This window comes from Podarcis muralis, chromosome 8 (assembly GCF_964188315.1).
Source record: "Podarcis muralis chromosome 8, rPodMur119.hap1.1, whole genome shotgun sequence".
NCBI classification, from domain to species: Eukaryota; Metazoa; Chordata; class Lepidosauria; order Squamata; family Lacertidae; genus Podarcis; species Podarcis muralis.
In genome coordinates, this window is record NC_135662.1 from 88357318 (window position 1) to 88373334 (window position 16017).

The window sequence follows — 16017 nt, forward strand, 5'->3', positions numbered from 1 at the left end:
AATCTGATTTAACTGATAGCCTCCTTCCAGTGAAATTTAAATATGCCAAAGTTAAGAAAAAGAATGGGAAACACTTATTGTATATGTGTAAAATAATGTAAATAAATTGATACATTGGCAGGCTTATACAGCACACTTACGATCAGCAAAAAGTTGGATAACACTACAAGAAGAATTGATGAAGTATGTGTATGGAAATGCAGAAGGAGGAACCATAAGAGGGAATGGAGGGAAGTCATGAGGTCTAAAGAACCTCAAAGATAAGGTTTTGAAAAGTTTTTGTGAATGGGGATGGGGGTTGTTTTTTGTAAATTGTAGAAATTGGGGGGGGGGGGGAATTACATAAAAAATTTAAAAAGATGATTCCCCCTTCACTTCTCATTTTCCTCTGTAGCCCCCTAGCCTGGTTCTGTCCCCTCCCCCCCCCCCATTTATGTGGTTATACCTTGGGGGCCCTTGGAATATCCTGGGGGGCACCATGGGACCATGTGGCCCCCAATTGGGAAACACTGATTTACTTGGTCACTAAGAACCTTCTGCATTCTGAGTGTAATCGCTCAACATCTTTCAGGCACAACACACACAACCCTCAGAAACCTTACACACCTGAGCAATAGGCCTAGCATCCATGAAGCTCTCTACCCACACCAAGATAGATTTTTCTAAAGACTTTTTAAAAAGTTTTTTTTAACCAAGCATCTGGCTCTCCCTTCCATGCACTTGACCTGTTGTGTACCAAGGCAGGCACTGGATGACTTGCTGCTATTAGCATTATCAATGTTTTTATCCTATTCTTTAGCCAAGACAGACTCCTACAGCAACTTACAAATAAATATTGACCTCTTAATCAATGTCACACAAAAGAATTTATTGCTATGCAAATTTGTGTAGGATTGCTGCTGAAGGACAGCCATTTTGTGGTAGCACACCAACACATCATCAAAATCCCAAGCCCACCCATGTGTCCAAAGATAAGGAACCCTTGCAAAATCCCACCAGTGGGCCTTTCCCCCCTTTGGTCCTGTACCCACCGCAAAGGTTTGTTACCCACCACGCTGCTTGTGCAGAAGGCAGCAGTTGGCCCAGAAAGAGGATGTGGAGAATCTAAAGAGTTGATTGAAAATATGTTCACATCAAGGCACTGATAGTTTCAAGTTGTTACTTTTTGAAAGTAATTAAACTAAGCACAACTATCAGTTGGTGAAAACTTTTAACTGACAGTTGGAAGCCAGTTGGACAAATTGATTTGGTTTTAAACCACTGTTATCTTCTGGAAATAGGAACAATATCTGGAACAAAGATTCTAAGGACAAACAACTAATTGCTATTTAATGTAATATTTTATAGTGCACACTCTACTTTGCTCTTTTTGACAATTAAAATAAAGTTTAGAGCGGTAGAAAAGATGTCACCCCTCTGATTTTCTTCTTTACCCCTTTGCAAGTAAGGGAGATCGCAGCATGATGGCGTTTCAGTACCTCCAGCCTTTCATTCAGCATTTCAGCAGCAGTTACCTTATCTTCAAAGTCCCTTAACAGCAGTGTATTCCCAAGTAAGCCGCACTTCTGGTAAAGCCTCTGATTGTCCATTCGCAATTTGTCCCTAGCCTGTTTAGTCTTTGTTAGAATCTCTCTCCTTTGGGCCACTAAAGCCTCAACTGCCATTAGTTGAGACCTTTGGCCATGATTCTCTGCTTCCACAAACTGCAGTTTTTCCTTCACTTGAGTAAGAATTTGCACTGTGTTGGTTATCTTTTTCCGGAGCTTCATAAGCTCCTCATTGCGCTCTTCAATCTTTTCATTGTAGGTTTGGTTCTCTATTTTCAGTTGCTCAAAATCTATTAAGTGCAGACCTTCTGCTAACTCTTCCATGGCTTTTAAACTTGCATCAAGCTTTTGGATTCTGTGTTTCAGCTTTATATTTTCCAGTCGAACCTAGCATGATAAAAACTGAAGTGAGTCTACAGATATCCTACCCAAGGCTGGTATTCAACTAAACAGTTGTGCAAATGCAAGGATCACCTCTACCACACGACTTCCCCCACCCCTGTCTCCTCCACATACAGGTCTCATTTCCCCCAAATCTGTTCCAGGGAATTTAAGGAAACCCCAGAGCAGGTAGGAGAGGCATGGTGGAAAGTTAAAATGTTAAAAATGGAAATTACAACATGCACAAATATACATTTCCTACAAAAAGAGACAAAACCCTTGCTGGGATGGAATCATAGACTTAGTGCTACTTAGAGTACAACCCAAAGGATTTAACTCAAAGCAGATTTGAAAAACTCGAGGAATGGAATAGAAGCAGCCACAACTCCCCTATTGACTGTATGTGGAACAGTTGACTTGGGATGAAACTCTTCCAGGTGAGAAACTATTATGGGAGGTGATTGGGGTTGGAATAGGAACTGTCGGGAGCTTATGTGAACTCTGGATCAGTCTTTACCAGCCGTAACACCTATGAATAAACCTCAATAAAATTGACTTTTAAAATAGTTCGGACTACAAGATGCTCAGGAAGTTGCCTCTTACTTTTTTTATCACCATAAGTTTCTATCTATAATAAGCCTAAGCACATGTGATGGAAATAACTACATAGGCTTTCCTTGTTTACCCGTGGCCCTATTATTGACTACAATGGTACCTCGGTTTACGAACTAATCTCTTCATGAAGTCCGTTCTTAAACCAAATCCATTCTTAAACCGAGGCGCGCTTTCCCTAATGAGGCCTCCTGCCGCCGGTGCCCTGCTACCGTTCGGCTTCTGTTTGTAGACCAAGGTAAAGTTTGCAAACCGGAACACTACTTCTGGTTTTGCGGAGTTTGTAAACCAAATAGTTCATTAAAGGGCTGCTCATAAACCGAGATACCACTGTACTATTACTATCAGGGTTTACAACTTGGTTTTGGTATCGTTGCTCTAACATGGGTAGCCAATGTTGTGCTGTCCACATGTTGATGGACTATGACTCCCATCAGCCCAAACCGTTGGTTATGCTGCCTGAGGCTGCTGAGAGGACACCATATTGCCTTATCCCTCCTCCACTGGAACAGGAATGCAGAAGCAGTTGTAAAGCATGGAAGGGGAGGGCAAATATTAACTGTGCATCACACCTGAAATAATAAACTGCCTAAGCTGATAAGACCGTAACTTCCAGGGGAGAATTAACTAGCTGCACCAGTCTCCTGCCAGTGAGGTGGTTAGAGGGGGCCGAGGAGTTTGTTTGTTTTTTCGTTGATGGGTGAGGGGGAGAAGCAGGTCTAATCCATCGCTGGACTGTCTGGGCAGGCTTCTCTGGGCAGGTCTCACCTCGGTCATCTCCCTTTCCTTGCTCTGCTCCCTGGCCTGGATCTGGCCCACTCTGTCGATAGCGGCTTGCTTGCTCCCCAGCCGGCGCCCCACGGTGTACACGGCCACCTCCATCTTGAGGGCCTGGTGGGCCTTCCAGGCGCTCTCGACCTTGGCCAGCTTCTGGCTGCAGGAGAGGCGGGCGTCGTCGATCTGCTTCTGGAACCAGGCGGCCTCGTCGGCCTGCTGGGTGCGCAGCTCCTCCAGCATGGCCAGGTAGCGGCTGTAGCGCTGCTCCTTGTCGGAGATGTGCTGTTCCAGCTCCTGCCGGACGCGCTCCTTGCTCTTGGCTTTGTTCAGCAGCTCGCTCAGCTTGCTCTGCAGCTTGGCGTTGTAGTGCTGCAGGCGCGCCCGCTCCAGCAGCAGCTGCCGGTACTGCTCGGCCAGCTCCTGCCGCCGGAGCTGCTCCTCGGCCAGGCGCTGCTCGCGCTGCTCCTCCGTCTCCACGGCCACCGCCGCCTCCTCCTCGGCCTCCGAGGAGCTGGCGGCGCTGCTGCCCACCTCCAGCGACAGCCCGCTGTGGCGCCGCAGCTCCAGGTCCCGCAGGCTCAGGCTGATGCGGCGCCCCAGGTCCACGCCCGTCTGCAGCGGAGGCGGCTCCAGCAGCTCTCCCGCCGCGAAGGAGACCTCGCTGGGCAGCGCCACCGACACGGAGGGCGCCTCGCGCGGCTCCACGGCCTCCTGGATCTCCAGGACGGGGGCGCCGTCAGGCGGGGCCCCTTCCTCCGCCTCCTCCTCCCCCTCGCCGCCCTCCTTCTCCTCCTCCTCCTTCTCCAGCCCGCCTTCCACGGAGCCCGCGCCCTGCTGCTCCGCCCCCGCGGCCTCGCTCGCTTCCTCCGGGCCGGGGGCCTCTTCGGAGACCGGCTCCTGCGGCTCTCCTTCGCCCGCCGCCTCAGCCTCCGCCGCCGCCCCCGCCTCCTCCGCGCCCGGCTCCTCAGCCCCCGGCTCGGCCTCGGCCCTGTCCGCCGGCGAAGGCTCCTCGGGGCCCGAGGCGGGCGCTTCCCCCGGGCCCTCGGCCTCCCCCGGGGGCGCCTCCGCGGGTTCAGGGGGCGCCTCCGGGGGCTCGGGCGGGGGGAGCGGGGCTTCGGCAGCCGCGTCCCCGCCCGCCGCCTCCATGTTCTCCGTCTCCTCCATGGCTTCCCCGGCTCCGCGCAGCGGCGTCTCCGCGTCTCCACAGTAACCGCTCGGTGGGCGGGCACGGCGGTTGCTAGGGGAAACGCGGACCAGAGCTGCGAAACGCGATTGGCCACGCTAGCCTGGGCCACGCCCACGGACCTCTCGGAGCTGCTGATAGGCGAAGGGGAGAGCCGCTCAACCGGCGGCGCGAGAGGAAGCGCGACGCCGAGCCTCGAAGCTCTATTGGCCGCGCCGGCCTCGGGCGCCGATAGGCGGAGGTGGCGAGGCGGGGGCGGGGCCTGCCCAGCCTCTTCCCCGGCGCAGTCTCTCGACGTCAGCTGTGCGCCGGTCTCCCTCCCCCCTTTTTGTTTTCCTGAGGGCGGGGGGAACCAAGATGGCGGAGCTGGGCAAGAAGTACTGCGTGTATTGCCTGGCCGAAGTGAGCTCCCTGCGCTTCCGCTGCACCGAGTGCGCCGACATCGAGCTGTGCCCGGAGTGCTTCTCGGCGGGCGCGGAGATCGGGCCTCACCGGCGCTGGCACGGCTACCAGCTGGTGGACGGCGGGCGCTTCACGCTCTGGGGCGCCGAGGCCGAGGGCGGCTGGAGCAGCCGCGAAGAGCAGCTCCTGCTGGACGCCATCGAGCAGTTCGGCTTCGGCAACTGGGTGAGGGAGAGGGCGCTCCCGCCTCGGGCTTCGGCCCGCCCCACGCGGCGCGGGAGGGGCTCTTCTCGCGTGCCCTGGGCGCCCCCCCCCCGGCCTCATTCGCGTCCCTTTGCGATGCTTTCCGAATGAACTGTGGGCAAGAATTAAAAAAGATGGGTTAAAGATCATTAGAAAATGCCATTACTTATCAGCTGATTAGGACTTCATCTGTCACTCTGTTGTGACTGGTGGGCTGAGTAATTTTCAGACATCTCAAGAGGGTCCTGGCGGCAGTTTGAGAACCCAAGAAAAAAGCCACCATTGGATACATTTAATACTCTTCTTTTAGAGAGCTTCAGTTTAATGTGTATGTATCAAGATGTGAATTAGTGGGAAAAGGCATGGATATAACAGCTCCAGTTAGGGACTACTTGATCTTGGTGTGTGCATATAACAAACTAGCATTCCTGTTTGGGGTAAATCCTTGGTATGAACAAGCCCTAGCATTCATTAACACTATTTAAAAGTATTATAATGTGAAATATTACTCTCTAGTTTTATGAAGGAATGCCACTGCTCTTATTTAGAAATTGACATTTAGTACATACAGTATAGGGATGTGGGTGGTGCTGTGGGTTAAACCACAGAGCCTAGGACTCTGATCAGAAGGTCAGTGATTCGAATCCCCACTACAGGGTGAGCTTCCGTTGCTTGGTCCCAGCTCCTGCCCACCTAGTAGTTCGAAAGCACATCAAAGTGCAAGTAGATAAATAGGTACCGCTCCAGCGGGAAGGTAAACGGCGTTTTCGTGCGCTGCTCTGGTTCGCCAGAAGCGGCTTAGTCATGCTGGCCACATGACCCAGAAACTGTACGCCGGCTCCCTCGGCCAATAAAGCAAGATGAGTGCCGCAACCCCAGAGTTGGTCACGACTGGACCTAATGGTCAGGGGTCCCTTTACCTTTACCTTACATACTGTATATGGGATAATCTTATAATTTTAAAGGTCTTCATATATTTAATTTTAATTTTATTCTAGGAAGATATGGCTGCTCATGTTGGAGCATCACGAACGCCTCAGGAAGTGATGGAACACTATGTAAGCATGTATATACATGGTAACCTTGGGAAGGCCTGCATCCCTGATGTTATTCCCAACAGAGTGACTGATCACACCTGCCCAACTGGTGGCCCACTTTCACCTAGCCTGACCATGCCTCTGCCACCTCTAGATATATCTGTGGCTGAACAGCAGCAGCTGGGATATATGCCACTTCGAGACGATTATGAGATTGAATATGACCAAGATGCAGAGACTCTAATCAGTGGCCTTTCAGTAAACTATGATGATGATGATGTTGAAATAGAATTAAAAAGAGCTCATGTGGACATGTATGTAAGAAAACTGAAGGAGAGACAGAGACGAAAGAACATTGCCCGTGACTACAACTTGGTCCCTGCTTTCTTAGGCAAAGACAGAAGAGATAAAGAAAAACCTTCAAAACGCAAAATCACAAAAGAAGAAAAAGAGCTGCGGTTAAAATTAAGGTCTCTCTATCAGTTTATGTCTTGCAAGGAGTTTGATGATTTCTTTGAAAACTTACACAAAGAGAAAGTACTTCGAACCAAGATTAGGGAACTACAACGATATCGGCGGAATGGTATAACAAAAATGGAAGAATCTGCAGAATATGAAGCAGCTAGACACAAACGAGAGAAAAGGAAGGAAAATAAAAATATTGGTACTTCAAAGAGGGGGAAAGAAGATGGGAAAGAGGGGGAATTTGCAGCAATTGAAAACTTACCTGGCTTTGAACTGTTATCTGACCGAGAGAAAGTGCTTTGTAGCTCTATTAATCTGAGTCCAGCACGTTACGTGACTGTTAAAACTATTATCATTAAAGATCATCTCCAAAAAAGGCAGGGCATTCCATCAAAAAGTCGCCTTCCTAGTTACCTGGATAAGGTACTAAAGAAAAGGATTTTGAACTTCTTAACTGAAAGTGGTTGGATATCCAGGGATGCCTCTTGAATCTTGTTCTTTCTCCCTTGAAATAGGATGAACTCATAGTCACTTCACTTGCTTATCCTTTTCTTAAAACCTAGGGTTCTCTTGTAAAAGCTTAAAATCCTAAACTGAACTGGATTCTTCTGTATTGAATCATGCAAATGCTAGATCGTACTTTGCGACCCAGACAGCTTCCTTGAGAGGAGGAAATTGCTTTTAAAATAATTGTGGGATATGTGACTCACTTATCTTTGACTAGTATAGCAAATGTGGCAGTAGTTACTGAGATCCACCTCTACTGTAGAAGCTATTTGTGTGGAGAGGGGGAGACCTTCAGCTTCTTACGGACATAGTGCAGAGTGAGGCTGCAGTCCTCTGTACACTTACTTGGGGAGTAAATCTGACTGAATTCAGAGGAACTTGCTGTTGAGTAAACTTGAATAGGATTAGGGCGCATGTGTCTTTTTACTAAATCCTGGGTACTAAACTTCAAAAGCACAGAGAAATTAAGATTTTTTGTGAAGATCCTTAGCTATAAGCTATGGTTCATTGCCAAAACAATATATTTTGCTGCAACAGTAGAAGAGCATAATGAACGCAAGAGGGCATTAAAGGGTATCTGCTCACTTGCTTGAGTGTACACATGGCAATTTTTAGACTGGCTCCACCAGCTAGCTGAATATAAACCCATGACTTGTCTTTGGCAAGTAACTGGCATTGTGGTTCTGAATGTAGTGGTTAGCCAGCAGCTCTGGCGTCTACATGACACTATTTCTGTGACTAAAGACACAGAGTGAAGAATCTTTGCATGCACAAAGGTTTTCTCTGGATGCATGTAGAAATCTCATACACACACATCCGTTACATGCACTACCTGGCTCAGTAGAATCCACTGTCACAATATGTGCTTATGGGAAGTTTGCACCACTTGAAACTATGACAGGTGGGTGGGATCTTAACAGGTTCCTTGGTTTTTCAGTGTTGGGCAAGAAGCAAAAATATTGAGGCTTTCTAAGCTGCTGCCTGGATTACAAATTATGCAGGCAGGCCTGATTTAGGCCTGATTGCCTCTTAATGCAGCAGGTAGCATAGTTATCAAAAGAGTAAGCTCGAAAAGGGTCGTGTCAAATGCAAATGCTCATTTATCAGTTGTTGGGACAAAGTATAACTTTGCTGTTACCACAATCCAGTCTGGGATAGCTCAGTCTGGAGAGCATGAAACTCCTCATTTGCCTCATTTTGGGCAAAAGATTCCTGCACTGCAGGGGGTGGAATTAGATGACCTTCATGGTCTCTCTCAGTTCTCCAATTCTAGGGCAGTTGACTGTGTGCCCAGGGGCCTTGTCCTTTATACAAACTTATGAAGTGGGGCTGTGGCTAAAGAACAGCTTCCTGTATGGTGTAGATGGAAAAAGTTTTTTTTTAAAGCACTTCTACAAGCTCTCCTGTCCACATCAAAGGCTTCATTGGCTTGTGGTGATAATGCCTAGGGCTAAAGGGATGCTTCTGGCCTGCTAAACCATCTCTGGGCCTTGAAAACACTGATCTTCATGTGCAGCTCTACCATAAGTAGGTTTCACCACCAGCTTCCTTGATGACTGGGGTTTACTAACACAGTTACAGAATCTTAACTATTCAGGATTACAGATTATTCCTCAAACTCCTGTGAATTCAGAGTTGATATACACCTTACACAAAATTCTGAATTCTCCCACTTTATAAACCACACCAGCTGGTGGATTCAATTTTAAATGTGTCACCTCCCCCTAGTGCAATGAATAACACATCAGAGGGAGGCATAGCACAAACCTGTCACTGATACGTGGCTCCTTACACATCCAGTGTTCAGAAAGGACATGCCATTTGCCATCTCGTTCTACTGCACCTATAGATCCATTTATCTGCTGTTGCATGTGCTGGTGTTTAACCCCTACTCTTTTTCAGCTGAATACATGGGTAGCTCAGCAGCTCTTGCACATTCCACTTTCCGGCCACTAATGGACTAGAAATAGCACAAAGGTCCCTGAGGAAACAATAGTGTTCTTTTTCAGTTTGTGTTCTCTTCTGATTGACAAAGCAAAGGTTTTTTCTCATTTTATATGTGGCTTTAATTATGATACTTTGTTTTTGACAATAAGTCTACTCTGGTCAGAAACTATGCAGTGTTTTATGGTCAATGCACTGTTCCATCCAGAGGTCAGTCCAATAGGACTGAAGCACAACTAACCCTAAGTAATGACAGACATGTTTTGTTATTCCTGCCCTTCAAAAAATTGGTAAACTTTGTAAACATGAGTGCCACTATCTAAATGTATTTATTTAGCTCTAGTGCCATAACTGTAGTTTCCTGAATGTTAATCAATACATCTGCTAGACAAGGTTGATGTAAGCCTTATATTTCATTGGCAGCCCTTTTAATGTTGCTTAAGAGGAGCAACTGGTGCTAAATATAACTTATTTGATAATCTGAACAATTTTTAAATGTGTTAATATTTATTACACTTCTGCAAAGGTCTTTACAGTGTGGCATTTTCACATTCATGCAAAGCCTCTTAGCAAAACTATAGTGAATAAATACTTTAATATAACTAATGTTTCATTAAAATTATTTAAGGGTGACTGACATCTAATAGAGAAATATGGGCATGTAAGGAACCACAGTGGCGCTGTGGTCTAAACCACAGAACCTAGGGCTTGCCAATCAGAAGGTTGGTGGTTTAAATCCCTGCGACAGGGTGAGCTCCCGTTGTTCGGTCCCAGCTCCTGCCCACCTAGCAGTTTGAAAGCACGTCGAAGTGCAAGTAGATAAATAGGTACCACCCTGGTGGGAAGGTAAACAGCGTTTCCGTGCGCTGCTCTGGTTTGCCAGAAGCGGCTTAGTCATGCTGGCCACATGTCTGCGAACAAACACTGGCTCCCTCGGCCTATAGAACAAGATGAGCGCGCAACCCCAGTCAGGGGTACCTTTAAGGAACACATAATTATTTATTAGCTTTTAACAGTTAAAAGAAACATTGAGATTTTAATGCTTATTGTGGGTGGAAACCTCAGCTGCAGGGGCCAAATGCAACTCCAGGCCTTCACATTCAGGTCTCAAGACTGCCCAGGCTACACCTCGCCAAAATTATACTATACACCCTTGTGCTTTTATCTAGGTGGAATGTGTTTTTGAACTTGGACTATGCCTCTTGCAAGCCAGAAGAGGTGGATGCTATATCCAGCGAACGTATCCTATTAGCACAAGGACTTCCACCTATCCAATGAGATTTCCTTTCCCCATGGGCCTCCAAATCTGCTGAGGAGAGGAAGGAGTCCTATTGTGCAGAACAAGCCTTTAACTAATGGTACAACTTTGCAGGATAAAATCCCTTTTCATGGCTTAGAATGCAGCCTATAATACAAAGGCTGTTCTAACCATTTCTACCTTGGACTATACCTACATTTTGGCTCTGGCTGTACCTACTATTAGCATGTGCTTCCCTGAATATCACCCACAAGGGAATGTAACCCATGGAAAAAGTGCTCTGACAGAAATAGTTCGGGGAAGACATCAGACATACTTTTCACAGGCATGTGTCAAGTTAACACTCTTAGCCCAGTTCACAATTTGAAGGGGAAGGATGTTAAAACTATCAATTCATTTCTTGCCACTCTCTTTTCTAATCAGATGTAGCATAAAGTATCTGTACACATGAGAGGCAAATCATTTTTAAGCAATATATACTACTACCCAGGTACTATTACTCTATACTATATATTTCCTTGTCCATACATGATGTTGGCAGACTCCATAATTTCATTCACCATGGGAAGTGCTGAGCCAGTTTCTAGAGAGCACAATTCCCAGGCTTCTGACCAATGCAGGAGGAATGGTAATCTTCATGCTCCACATAGCTGAGAAGAAGCCTATATTCTGGCTGTGCAGTTGTGACTTGTGGGGAGGAGGGAGGTATGTCTACTTGTTTTTGCACTTGCTAGGAACTCCAAGCAGCTGGAAAAGCTAGAAGTCCATACACATCTCCCTTCCTGTATCATCATTTGGGGCTGTATGTTTTCATGTTTAAAAGTAGAGGCTATGCTCCATTATTGTTGCGGGTGATCTATCACATACTACAGCTAGCCCTAGATGGGCATTCCTATTCATATACAAAGACACATTCAGTCTTTGTGATCATCATAATGTGCAAAAGTTATTATAAAGAACAAGTAGCATATAACAATAGCGAGCAGCTTCAAGAGGGTTTCACAACAGTTTCAAGCATGTATTTGAATGTTTGGAGTTCAGCAGAACTTTGGAAACCAGTTGGCTGTATGAGGAATTTTTGCAGGTGCATCTGGGAGTAGAGTACGACACGAGTGTCAACTAAAGGACAAATTAAAAGCATGGCAATATCTAATCTGACATTTAAAAGGCCCATCAACGCACAAATCTGAGTTCTGTTATTTAAAAAACAACAACAGCTAATTAAGACAAGAGCCCTGCTGAGTCAGACCAAAGGCCCATCTAGTTCAGGATGCTGTTTTCAGAGCGACCAATCAGGTCATGCACTTTCCCGACTTTGTGGTTCCCAGCAACCGGTATAGAAGCATACCGCATTCAACGATGATCATACATAGCCATCAAGGCTAGTAGCAATTGATAGCTCCATCTTCCATGGATTTGTCTAGTCCTGTTTTAAAGCCATCCAAGTTGGTGACCATCACTATATCTTGTGGCAGCAAACTGCAAATAACTAAGCTGTTGTGAAGAAGTACTTTTGTCTGCCCTGAATCCCTGATGTGTATGTCAGGTAAGCTTGACTTGGCTTTTAGTTTTGGTTAACTGATTCAGCTTCATTAGATGACCCTGGATATAGAAAGAGGAAGAAAATCCTCTCCTGATCCACTTTCTCTGGGTGATGCACAATCTCACACACCTCTGTCATACCCTCACTCTTACTTGCCTTTTCTTACTAAAAACCCCCAGATGTCATAACATTTCCTCAAAGGATGGGCAGTTGATCATTTTGGTTGCCCTTTTCTAGCTCTGCACTGTCCTCTTTTAGGTGAGGCAGTAAGAATTGCACACAGTACTCTAAATGTGGTCACCTCATAAATTATTATATTGGCAGTCCCTTTCCTAAAGATGCCCAAGACTGAATTCATTTCACAGCCGCCACAAATTGAGTTCAATGAGCTATCTGTTGCAACGCCAAGATCTCTTTCCTAGTTAGTCACTGCCAGTTCAGACCTCAACCTCATATATGCAAAATTAGGATTTTATTTTTGCCCCATTGTGCATCACTTTAAACTTGCTTACACTTAACTGGATTTGCCATATACCGTAACTGTCTTTCACCTGGTTTCAGAGCTCCTCACAATCTCTTTTTGTTTTAGCCTTCTTGAACAATTCAGTATCATTAGTAAATTTGGCTCCCGCACTGCTCATCCCAACCTCCAGATCACACATGAACAAGTTAAAAAGCAAATGTCTCAACACTGATCTTTGGGGGCGGGGAGACTTCACTTTCTACATTCCTCCACTGGAAGAACTACCCATTGATTCCTAGCGTGCTTCCTGTTTCTTAACTAGTTACTGATCCATAATATAACCCTTCCTATTCCATGACTGCTAAACTTACTGGTGAGGAACTTTGGCAAAAGCTTTTAAAAGTCCGAAGTACACAATGTGAACTAGATCACCTGGTGATTTGTTTTTATTTTTCATTTGTTAATAAGGCTTAAAACGTAAGCATCTTGTAATCATTTTCCTTGGTTTGTCTGCCCTACATCTCTCTGAAAACAGATGCAAATATTTCATTCAGCTTCTCTGTAGTCTCCTTTTTCTCCTTCAGCACTTTTTACTCTCTTGTTATCCAAAGGTCTAAACACCTCCCTAGCTGGTTTCTTGCTTCTGATGCATTTTTTAAAAACTGTGGTTTGTTTTGCAAGTTTTTAGCAATATGATTACAGTGGTACCTCGGGTTACATATGCTTCAGGTTACATACGCTTCAGGTTACAGACTCTTCTAAGCCAGAAATAGTACCTCGGGTTAAGAATTTAGCTTCAGGATGAGAACAGAAATCGTGCTCCGGTGGCGCAGCAGCAGCGGGAGGCCCCATTAGCTAAAGTGGTGCTTCAGGTTAAGAACAGTTTCAGGTTAAGAACGGACCTCTGGAACAAATTAAGTACTTAACCCGAGGCACCACTGTATTGAATTCTTTTTTGCATCCCTTATCTGCATGCATTTTTTTGGCCAAAGTTTGTGTTCCCTCTTGTTCTTTTTTGGATTAGACTTCCACTTTCTGAAGGAAGCCGCCCTGCTTCTAAGTTTCCTTGACATCGCTCATTAATTATACTACATTTCTCTTAGCCCGGATGGTACCTTTGTTTACTGAGGTAGTTTACTTGGGAGCTTGGGTTTTGTTAGGTCACTAAGGAGAGTGACAGAGCAATCTGCCATGACCTCTTCACGGTGTCAACCTCACCCTACTGCTTAACTTGCTTTGTTACTACAGTGGGACCTCAGGTTAAGTACTTACTTCGTTCTGGAGGTCCGTATTACCTGAAGCAATATTTCTGGGTTAGCGGAGTCTGTAACCTGAAGCGTATGTAACCTGAAGCGTATGTAACCTGAGGTACCACTGTATAACTGTTTCATTACTAAAGTTCCCTCTCACTTTTGGAAAACACTCCATTAGATCGTTCCAAATTTATTGCCCTGGCTAAGCTTCCCCAGCTGTTGATGCAGCCAATTAGGTAAAGTAGACCTTGTTTGGAGAAAAAGCACAATACAGAAAGAAATGTAGCTCAACTCGTGGGCTTAATCAATTCCAGTTAACAGGAAGAGATGAAACTAGATTATCTACAGACTTTCCATCCCTAGGATTTAGCTCCTATTAGTTTAAGGTACTTGAATTAAACAAGTATGTGGTGGTACTTACCCTCTAGTTGCTTCATTGCTAACTCACTTGTTTCCTTGGTTTGATACTTCAGCACTGGGGCTTGTTTGCTCAAGAAGTGAACAATTAAAAAGGCCTGTCACCGTAAATCACCATCCAGTACTTACTAGTGACATTTTTCCTTTGCAAGTTTATCCACTATCCAAATCAAACTCATTAACTGGAAAACTACTCCCCTCCCCCTTAACAAAACAACTTTAACTTTATGCTGTATAGTTCAGGAGACTGGTACAAGTCATCAACCTAAGTTAATAAAAAAGTTTTGTCACTAAAAATAGATAATGGGTTTTACCCATTTACCTAATCTGCAGCTTAAAAAAGCAAAACCAAAACAGGAATAAAAAGTTGAGCGTGTTGTTCTCAGTGCTTTTTTTTAAGGGGGGGGAGGTGCCAGTGCTGCATACCCTTGAGTACCGCCAGAAAAGAAAAAAAAAACAATGGTTGTTCTGGACAGTTTGTTTATAGGCAAGACCCCCAAAATGCAGGAGTAAAACTTTTAGGAAGCTTCTTTTCATCTGCTTGTTGAACTTGGCCTGCAGGGATGGGGAGAGAAAGCCTGTTGGGGCAAAATGTTCCCTAGCCCTAGTCTAGGAGCAGGTGGTGCTACAAGGCTCAGGCTTGAAGACAAGTAAGCCTGGATATAACCTGCCTACGTCAGATTATTTAAACATTTTTAAAAATAAGTTTGCCATTTTGTTTGCAAAGCGACAAAGCATGCACCTTCCTAATTATCTGTTGATCAATGTAAAAATAATTGTATATTAATCCTTGTTGGGATCAATCATCATCCCAAATATTGGGATCAAATATTGCAAAACTGATGACTGCATCTGGTGGAAATCAACGCAAATACAGAAAAGAAAACATTGTAAGAAATTAAGCATGAAGAAAGTGGAAATGTGATCATTGTATCATTTGCAGTATCTGTAATACTGGCACCAACTTTGATGGATTTAAAAGGATGGTTAGAGCAATTCATGCAGAATAAGTACCAGTCACAACAGCTGTATGCAGGGGTAGGGAAGCCACAGACCACAGGCCTAATTAAGGCCACCAGTTTTCCTCATTTTGCCAGTGAGGTCACTTTGACCACAATATGCCCACTTGCTCTACACCAGACATGCCTGATGTCAGGTACAGAACAAGTGCTGATGATCAGCTGGTCAGAAGCACTTTGCAACCTGTTTTGTCTGCAGTATCATTTAAAATCATGTGGGCAGAAACTGGACATTTGATGTCAGGTAACTGACAAGTGGGCAGCCCCACCTGTCAAACTTGGCCCACCAGCTGGATCCAGTTCTCCACCTGTGGGTATATGCTACTTCAAGGCTCAGAAGCACCAGGTCTCCAAATACCAGCCATTGGGGAACAACTGGAGTAGGAGACTGTCCTCACATCCCACTTGTAAACTTCCTATAAGCATCTGGTATGCAACTTTGGGAAACAGGATGCTGAACTACATAGGCCTTGGGTTTGATCCAGTAGGGATCATTTGGCATTCTTAAGGTTAACTGGCAGGATTCAGAAAACAAAATCCCTAACAAGCTGTTCCCAATGTATTGGAGAATTCAGAAGATGAAGTGCTCATATTTTACGTTGGTCAACTGCCTCAGACCTCCCATGCACTCTTCTATGTGCCAGAGGACTTCGATGAAGCAGGCAGGGAATGGCAGGTATTAAAAAATTCTGGTTTCAATGAAAACTAGCTGATGTCTGTGAACTCTTAAAACACTTAATTTGGTTGTGTGTCTGCAAGCAGTTACTAAATGAACTTGCTATTCTTTTCTTTGTAATAGTCTCAATACATCTCTAGATCAATTGTCATTTCAAGGTCGTGCAATGCGATTCAATACTAAACTAAGTCTAGAAAAGGCTAACAGCTCTTATACCAAATACTTGTGTTCTGTGACATACAATTTGATACTTTCCATGGGAACAGAAGCTATTTAAGTTAGTACTTGGC

General features: G+C 45.3%; 2 protein-coding genes across 2 annotated transcripts; one reads left to right on the plus strand and one right to left on the minus strand.

The window, feature by feature from the left end:
* Window positions 1-847: 847 nt before the first annotated feature.
* Window positions 848-4852, minus strand: CFAP184 (cilia and flagella associated protein 184). Its single transcript, XM_028738625.2, has 2 exons — window positions 3309-4852; window positions 848-1934 (listed from the first exon to the last, which is right to left on the minus strand). The coding sequence occupies exons 1-2, from the start codon at window positions 4479-4481 to the stop codon at window positions 1389-1391; spliced, it is 1719 nt and encodes a 572-aa protein (XP_028594458.2). The 5' UTR covers window positions 4482-4852; the 3' UTR covers window positions 848-1388.
* On the plus strand, window positions 4796-9700 carry TADA2B (transcriptional adaptor 2B). Its single transcript, XM_028738319.2, has 2 exons — window positions 4796-5127; window positions 6144-9700. Exons 1-2 carry the CDS (start codon window positions 4858-4860, stop codon window positions 7134-7136), a joined length of 1263 nt encoding a protein of 420 aa, XP_028594152.1. The 5' UTR covers window positions 4796-4857; the 3' UTR covers window positions 7137-9700.
* Window positions 9701-16017: the final 6317 nt, after the last annotated feature.